The sequence below is a fragment of the Coregonus lavaretus genome (assembly GCF_964263955.1).
Source record: "Coregonus lavaretus genome assembly, chromosome: 37".
Taxonomy (NCBI): Eukaryota; Metazoa; Chordata; class Actinopteri; order Salmoniformes; family Salmonidae; genus Coregonus; species Coregonus lavaretus.
This window is the reverse complement of record NC_140024.1, coordinates 26532164-26541235: the sequence shown is the minus strand read 5'-3', so window position 1 is coordinate 26541235 and position 9072 is coordinate 26532164. Positions and strand designations below refer to the sequence as shown.

The following is a 9072-nucleotide window of genomic DNA, read 5'->3' as shown; positions in this document are numbered from 1 at the left end:
AAGGTCATACAGACAGGGAGAAACACACTACTATAAGGTCATACAGACAGGGAGAAACACACTACTATAAGGTCATACAGACAGGGAGAAACACACACTACTATGGGGTCATACAGACAGGGAGAAACACACTTTTCTTTACTCCCTCCCTTCCTCTATTCACTCAGTAAAACCACACAGTTCACTGTTACTAAAGAAAAGCTGGAAACAGAGGATGACACATTCTTTGCTCTGCTCCCTCTCTCTGTTTCCCCAGTGGTGTACCAGGGGGTGAATATGACGGTGTGTTACCCCAGTGTGGGTCAGGATGGCGTCCAGAAAGAGACCAACGCTGTGGCTATCATAGGAGCTGCCATCATGTACTGCTGTGTGCTCTTCGCATGGTGAGTGCCACGTCACTAGAGGAGTGTGTGATGAATGGCAAAAATTGATTCCCATTGAATTATATGTATAGTCTGGTCTTTTTCAGTTTTTGTTATGAGTCCCTCTACACATAACTACCACAAGTCAACGTCATACAGTGATCGAACACTAAGGGCTCTATTCAATCTGTATCGCTGAAGTTATTGAAATTTAAAGGCAATGTTCCCGTGTTAGTGGAGACTGCATTCACGGTAAACACTGCATATGTCGGCTCAATCGGAAATTACTTTTACATTTCTATTGCGGAATCTGTAACACTTCATCGATACAGATTGAATAGAGCCCTAAGTACTTTACTTATTGACTTATTTAGGCTACTTACTTACTCACTCACTCACTTTCTATGTAACAAATGGAGTGTAATGTTTTGAGGTTATTTTTCGTTTCTGTTAAAAAATATATATACATTGTTTGCTTGTCTTAGTATTAGTTTACTTCAATATCTTATTCAAATAATGCTATATTTCCAGTAACGAAGCGTCCTACCTAGCAGAGGTTTTCGGCCCTTTCTGGATGATCAAAGTTTACCGCTATGAGTTCCAGGTAAAGTACGAATTCATATAAAAATATTACTGTTGAGGATCATTCGCTGCCAACATGGATAATGGAGGATAATTTGCTGAACTCTGTGTACCTGTGGCTCTGCATACATCTTGGTCACAGGAGGTTGGTGGCACCTTAATTGTGGAGGACGGGCTCGTAGTAATGGTTGGTGCGGAATAGGTGGAATAGTATCAAATACATTAAACACATGGTTTCCATGGTTTCTATGTGTTTGATGCCATTCCATTAGCTCCGTTCCAGCCATTATTATGAGGCGTCCTCCCCTCAGCAGCCTCCACTGATCTTCGTATTCATTTGTGATGTGTGAGCAACATGCTTCCAAGCTCCATACATGTGTAGAGAATGTATGGGCACCCTGAGCTCTGCTTACCTCTAGCAGTTTGATGTAACTCCTGGAATCTTTCTCTCTCTCTCTCTCTCTCTCTCTCTCTCTCGCTCTCTGTTTTCCTAGAAAGCCACATGCTGCTTCTGCTGCCCTGACGAAGAGGAAGGTTAATAGCCTACATGTCAATAAATTCTCAGCAACACTTTATTTGAAGGGTACCTGAATAAGGACATTCATGAAACATACATAAAACTAAAATAAGCAGTACATTTATGAAAAACATATTTTAAAGTTGCGGTTGTTGACATAAGCATGAATGTTAATGTAGTGCTTATGAATGTTTATGACAGTGTAATGAAGTCCTTATGTAGGTACCCATTAAATAAAGAGTAACTAGTTATCTTAATTACGGCTTCGTCTCCATATTATGAAGATGGCAGTATTAAGGCTGCAGAATAGAAAATATGAACGACGATGTCTAAATACAGCTCAACGTTTCTGTTTGGTTATTATTTATGTACAGACTAGTGGCTAGCCTATACTGAGACTGATTTATTTGAATGTCATAACACCAATATTATTAAGCCCTATTTTTACACCCTCTGGGAAAAGAAAATCCTGGTGAAAGATAAATTGCATGTTTTCTGTACGCTGCTATGGTATTGTCGAGAGCAGCACTATTCCTTAGTACCTTCAGGTGATTGACTTTATATGTTCTGTCTGTGGTGTTTCCAGAGGTGGAGTTTGTGATTGACGAAGATTTCAAGGGCTGCCAGAAGGTGATTCAAAACGAGAGCCAGAGAGTGGCTTACAGCTACTTCTTCTTCCACTTCGTCTTCTTCCTGGCCTCGCTCTACGTCATGATGACCCTCACCAACTGGTTCAGGTCAATATCTCACTCACTGAGCATTGGACACCCCAGCAAACACACAACCACAACACAACGTTGTCTCAATGTTGACGATACATGAAAATGAAGACACTTTACTTGATGGCTCAATCATAAGGGCTACATAACCCTGTCATAACAGAACCCTGTCATAACATAACCGTCACAACATATAACCCTGCCATAATATAACAGATGTCATAAACAGTCATGACAGCTTTCAACGCGCCAGCACATTTTTCCTCTGTTGTGCTCGCGTTTGGTGCACTGCTTTTCCAAAGTGAAGCGCTTCGTAGCGCATCCCAAACGCCTGAGGATAGCTCAACATTTGCAGCGCAGCACTGCTTGTCAATGTCAGTTTGTCAGTAAATGCCTACAACTAGCTAGCTATTCATTTAGTACTAGTAGCTAAGATGAGTGAAACATTTTCGGCATAGCTAGTTAGAGATGTATGTTAACGTTAGCTATCGTCGCTAACTAGGTAGCTAGAGGACTGCATCTACAGTGCCTTCGTAAAGTATTCAGACCCCTTCACTTTTTCCACATTTTGTTACATTACAGCCTTATTCTAAAATGGATTACATTTGAAAAAATTATTCAGCAATCTACACACAATATCCCATAATGACAAAGTGAAAACAGGTTTGTAGGAATTTTTGCTAATTTATAAAAAAAAAACTGAAATACCTTATTTACATTAGTATTCAGACCCTTTGCTATGAGACTCGAAATTGAGCTCAGATCCATCCTGTTTCCATTGATCATCCTTGAGATGTTTCTACAACTTGATTGGAGTCCACCTGTGGTAAATTCAATTGATTGGACATGATTTGGAAAGGCCCACACCTGTCTATATAAGGTCCCACAGTTGACAGTGCATGTCAGAGCAAAAACCAAGCCATGAGGTCGAAGGAATTGTCTGTAGAGCTCCAAGACAGGATTGCTCCGAGACAGGATCGAGGCACAGATCTGGGGAAGGGTACCAAAACATTTCTGCAGCATTGAAGGTCCCCAAGAATACAGTGGCCTCCATCATTCTTAAATGGAAGAAGTTTGTGGAGATGGAGAACCTTCCAGAAGGACAACCATCTCTGCAGCAGTCCACCAATCAGGCCTTTATGACAGAAGCCACTCCTCAGTAAAAGGCACATGACAGCCTGCTTGGAGTTTGCCAAAAGGCACCTAAAGACTCTCAGACCATGAGAAACAAGATTTTCTGGTCTGATGAAACCAAGATTGAACTCTTTGGCCTGAATGCCAAGCGTCACGTCTGGAGGAAACCTGGCTTCATCATGCTGTGAGGATGTTTTTCAACGGCAGGGACTGGGAGACTAGTCAGGATTGAGGGAAAGATGAACGGAGCAAAGTATAGAGAGATCCTTGATGAAAACTTACTCCAGAGCGCTTAGGACCTCAGACCTTCCAACAGGACAACGACCCTAAGCACACAGCCAAGACAACGCAGGAGTGGCTTCGGGACAAGTCTCTGAATGTCTTTGAGTGGCCCAGCCAGAGCCCGGACTTGAACCCGATCGATCATCTCTGGAGAGACCTGAAAATAGATGTGCAGCAACGCTCCCCATCAAACCTGACAGAGCTTGAGAGGATCTGCAGAGAAGAATGGGAGAAACTCCCCAAATACAGGTGTGCCAAGCTTGTTGCGTCATACCCAAGAAGACTCTATGCTGTAATCGCTGCCAAAGGTGCTTCAACAAAGTACTGAGTAAAGGGTTTGAATACTTATGTAAATGTAATATCAGTTTTTTAAATGTTTTATTAGCAAACATTTCTAAAAACCTGTTTTTGCTTTATCATTATGGGGTATTGTGTGTAGATTGATGAGGGGGAAAAAAACAATTTAATCAATTTTAGAATAAAGCTGTAATGTAACAAAATGTGAAAAAAGTCAAGGGGTCTGAATTCTTTCCGAAGGCACTGTAACTAGTTCACTTGCTGCTGATATTGAATCATTGCTGGTGAGTGTTGATTAAATCTTTGGGGGTTTTAACTGAGCTTTGTGAAATAGCCAGCTAGCCTCCAGCCAGAAAGAGAACCAAACAATTTGGTTGGGGTCACCTAGCAACAAAAAAAGCGCACTGACTCGGCGGAGCGCATCAACAGCTCAGCTGTTCAAAGCGGAGCGTCTCGCTTAATTTGGGGGAAATTGCCATGTCGACATAGAACCTAACTTCACACAGCCATATTACAAACTAAACGTTGCAACACTACCCTATAGCATCATGTAGCGATAGTTTGTCTCAAAAACATGTACCGCAGTACACGGTAAAAAAAAACTAAAAAACATTTTAGTTCCCTTAACTCTGGGTAAGTTTCTTGTTGACTCACCTCACCCATTACCTGGGTGTACACAGCAGCTATATTGTGCCAATGTACCTCCGTTGCGGTGCTAATCAAAATTCCTCTCCCTCCTTTCCTTCCTCTACCTCCAGCTATGAGTCGGCGGTGCTGGAGACCACGTTCACCCACGGCAGCTGGTCCACGTTCTGGGTGAAGATGTCGTCGTGTTGGGCATGCGTGGTGCTCTACCTCTGGCTGCTGCTGAGCCCACTCTGCCAATGTGGCTCCGACTCGCACCGCCCGCGACGCTCCCGCATTAAACGCCGCTCAGCCAACTCCTCCAGCCACGTCAGTGTCAGCGTCTGACCTGTGACCTTTGGGCCAGAGCCTGGTTTCTGGGGGTGGAGAACAAGACAGGACAGCTGGCAGGGGAAGATGGACAACTACCCCCGCTGTGGTACCCTGAGGGTGGGAGGTGGTTTTGATTATGTCCCCTTGCACCCTCCACCTGCCTCCCATATGTCAGGGTCAGAGATGAGAGGTCAAGGGTCAGAGACTCACTCCAGCTAGAAGGACAGACTAATAGACTAGCCAGAGGATTAATTATTGAATCTGATGTTCCTCACAGACCACCTGAACCTCCAAACACAGACCAAGAGACTAACCAGACTGTGCTCTGAAACAGGAACAAAGACCCTATAGAGAAACAATACATCCTGCCATCCAAACTAATTTTGCTACATTTCACCATTGTTTCACTCGGTGAGTGAAGTATTTAACCAGGCAAGAACCACTATGGACTACTATGCTGAGACTGCCAAAGGGAACAAAAAGGATGAGCTCTCGACTCGTGTACGACGGGAGCTGTAGGGAAATGTTGGCTGACTTTTTACTCTCTTTGAATCTTTTATTTCTTATAGTAAGGACTGTGTAGCATTTTTAGAATTACAACCAGGGTAGATTTGTCAGTAGGATCATTATTTTTCTCACAGGGGTCTCTCAACAACTGAAGGTTTACATGAATGCTTCGCAATGTTTCGGTAAAAGTTTCCCTGAAAGTTTCACACCATTTCGAAGGTTTACATGAACATTTTGCACATTTGTGTGTTCATTTGAATACCTTTACTGTTTTATTATGTTCGCTCTGGTGTGGAGCTAAAGTGAATTATTCTAAAATATTACATCACACTTTCGCCAACAGGTATAATGCTATATTACTTTTATAAGCATGTATGAGCCTTTATAATGCCTTACAATAAGGCCTATAATGTTTTATGTTGGCCGAGCAAATTTCCAACTGACCTAATGGCTTATATAGTCAGGATCATTATGAGATGATTACAACACATTATAAGGGGTTCATATATCCTTCCGGAGACACTTGAAACCCTACCTCTTTAAGGAATACCTGGAATATTATAAAGTAATCCTTCTACCTCTCCCCATAAAAAAAAAAAAGTGGTTGTCCCACTGGCTATCATAAGTTGAATGCACCAATTTGTAAGTCGCTCTGGATAAGAGCGTCTGCTAAATGATGTAAATGTAAATGTAAAATATATGCTTATGACAAGTCTTGCAATGCATTATATCTGTCGGCTTTAAGTAAAGTGTTACTAAATACTCTTATACCAATTATTTATTCTTTAATGCCTTTTTAACATCGTGGGAGTGGAGTATCCATTTCTAAATTGGTTTTTGAAAGGAGAATGTGGTACATTTGTTTTGGCAGTTAAGTTTTACAAGAAACCCCAGTTACAAGACCCTGACATGTTTGGTTTGAAGGGGCTCTCTGTGATCTGGGGTGTATTCGCTAGGAACAGAACGGAAACAAATGTGCCGAAACGGGAAGAGACCTACCTGAAATGTTCCAATAGGAAACGCTTGTTTTTGTATTCACGTTGCAAAATGCTTCGCTACGGAGTTCACTAATGAATACACCCGTTTTAGAAGAACCATTGAGGATCGAGAGCCACGTTTCTGTGAAGACTTCTCCACAGTTAATGACCAGTAATTTGACTCTGTAAAACCCACTATGATAGCAGATGTGTGAAGTTATTTTTGTAAATACATTTTGTAACGAAACACAGCTTTTGTTGATTAAAGTGTGATTTTTTTGTAAGCGAACAACCCCTAAAACCACATGGATTTTGGTAAGGGTTATGGCGAGTGGGTTTCTCTAATCACATGACATGGCCGGGAAAAAACTATGGCCCAGATTAACTAAGAGGACCACATTTTGAATTGTGTGTACTAACTAGATGGTAATTTTCCATGAAGAATAATTGTGGAACTCTTTAAGACTATTTTTGTGGTAGTGGAAGAAGTTTAAAACGTTTTACTTAAGATAAGCAGTTAAATATAGTCAAAGTTAAATGTAGTAAAATAATTGATCTGATTACTTTGATAGACTACTAGATCAACCTTATTACTTTGGATTGTAGGGCAGTTAAATCACACATTTCATCAGAAATAACTACACTTGGACTACTACACTTTTATACACTCTCCTACTAGAATATCACAGTATATGCAAACTGTAATAAAAGAGCACAGAAGACAATGAGGCATTGTTTAAGTTTTAAATAAAGAAAACATTCTTTCACAACGTATTTGGACGACAGCGGGATGTTCATGAAGTCCTCTAAGCTGGAGGGGGATCAGTGGGATGAGGGACCCACTGGCCGGAAAGGCGGAACCCCTTCCCTCTGAGGACCTCTGCCCCCAGGGGGGACACAAGTTAACTGAACACAGCATACATAGGGCCCTATAAAATCATGTAACTTTTTTGCCTGATTCCGTTTAGTTGTTTCCCGAATACCGTTTTCTCCGTTTAGTTTCCCCCCGATTTTTCAGGTTTTTGCTCTCAAAAATCACACTTTTTTAACAGATAACAACAAAATTGGATGTTCCAAGTCTACAACAATGCTTAAACCACATCAGGAGACCACTTTTGAGGTCTGTGAAAATTAGAAGACATTAAAAATGTTTGGTGTTGCCATTTAATGCAAGTGTGCACCAGCAAGAGACTGTTGTTTGGTTATTGACGTTTCTGTAGCGCTCAAGTGATTGCAGAGTTTGCTAAACAAATAGCCACTGGATTTATGCAAATAATCATATAATTCTGCCAGGTAGGCATAGGCTACTTTGTAGTTAACATTTAATTGAGAAGGTTTTTGGGAAAAGCCTTTCCATCTCTACCAGAAGAAGGTTATCATTAGCATCATCGCTAACGGCTACACAAAGTGTAGACGTACACTACCAGTCAAACATTTTCACACACTTACTCATTCAAGGGTTTTTCTTTATTTTTACATTGTAGAATAACATTGAATACATCAAAACTATGAAATAACACATATGGAATCATGTAGTAAACAAAAAAGTGTTAAACAAATCAAAATATATTTTATATTTGAGATTCTTCAAATAGCCACCCTTCGCCTTGATGACAGCTTTGCACACTCTTGGCATTCTCTCAACCAGCTTCACCTGGAATGCTTTTCCAACAGTCTTAAAGGAGTTCCCACATGCTGAGCACTTGTTGGCTGCTTTTCCTTCACTCTGCGGTCCGATTCATCCCAATCCATCTCAATTGGATTGAGGTTGGGGGATTGTGGAGGCCAGGTCATCTGATGCAGCACTCCATCACTCTCCTTCATGGTAAAATAGCCCTTACACAGCCTGGAGGTGTGTTGGGTCATTGTCCTGTTGAAAAACAATGTCCATTGCTCGTGTTTCTTGGCCCAAGCAAGTCTCTTCTTCTTATTGGTGTCCTTTAGTAGTGGTTTCTTTGCAGCAATTCGACCATGAAGGCCTAATTCACACAGTCTCCTCTGAACAGTTGATGTTGAGATGTGTCTGTGACTTGAACTCTGTGAAGCATTTATTTGGGCTGCAATTTCTGAGGCTGGTGACTCTAATGAACTTATCCTCTGCAGCAGAGGTAACTCTGGGTCTTCCATTCCTGTGGTGGTCCTCATGAGAGCCAGTTCCATCATAGCGCTTGATGGTTTTTGCGACTGCAAAATGTTCCGTATTGACTGACCTTCATGTCTTAAAGTAATGATGGACTGTTGTTTCTCTTTGCTTATTTGAGCTGTTCTTGCCATAATATGGACTTGGTCTTTTATACCAAATAGGGCTATCTTCTGAATACACTATAGTTTTGTTGTCTTCACTATTAATCTACAATGTAGAAAATAGTAAAAATAAAGAAAAACCTTGGAATGAGTAGGTGCGTCCAAACTTTTGACTGGTACTGTACATACGCACGCACACGCGCACACACACACACGGGTATTCCTGTTCCGTTTCAGAAAGTTGCAGGAAAATACGAATTACTAATGCTGACTGACTGAACCGAATAGGCTACACAACTCTCATTCAAATTAAAATGTCTAAACTACAGTTGTTGCATGTGAAAACCGAAAGAAGTTTTCACATGCAAAAAATGTAAAGTCAGAATGTGGGTCAGTGTTCCTTCTCCTTTCCCTCCTCTCACTTCGCTTGTTAGATATTGTGCACATTGATAGCTTGCTAGCAATCCTCCTCTCCTATTGATTTACTGTATCAT

At 41.3% G+C, this 9072-nt stretch overlaps 1 protein-coding gene across 1 annotated transcript in view; it reads left to right on the top strand.

Moving 5' to 3' along the window:
- Positions 1 to 4865, top strand: part of serinc4 (serine incorporator 4) — a gene marked incomplete at both ends in the record, with an annotated part of 18151 nt that extends 13286 nt beyond the window's left edge. The window contains 5 exons of the mRNA XM_084154110.1: positions 168 to 383; positions 894 to 966; positions 1439 to 1478; positions 2048 to 2198; positions 4652 to 4865. Coding sequence (XP_084010236.1) covers positions 168 to 383; positions 894 to 966; positions 1439 to 1478; positions 2048 to 2198; positions 4652 to 4865 — 694 coding nt within the window. The remainder of the gene's footprint in view (positions 1 to 167; positions 384 to 893; positions 967 to 1438; positions 1479 to 2047; positions 2199 to 4651) is intronic.
- Between the last annotated feature and the right edge of the window lie 4207 nt (positions 4866 to 9072).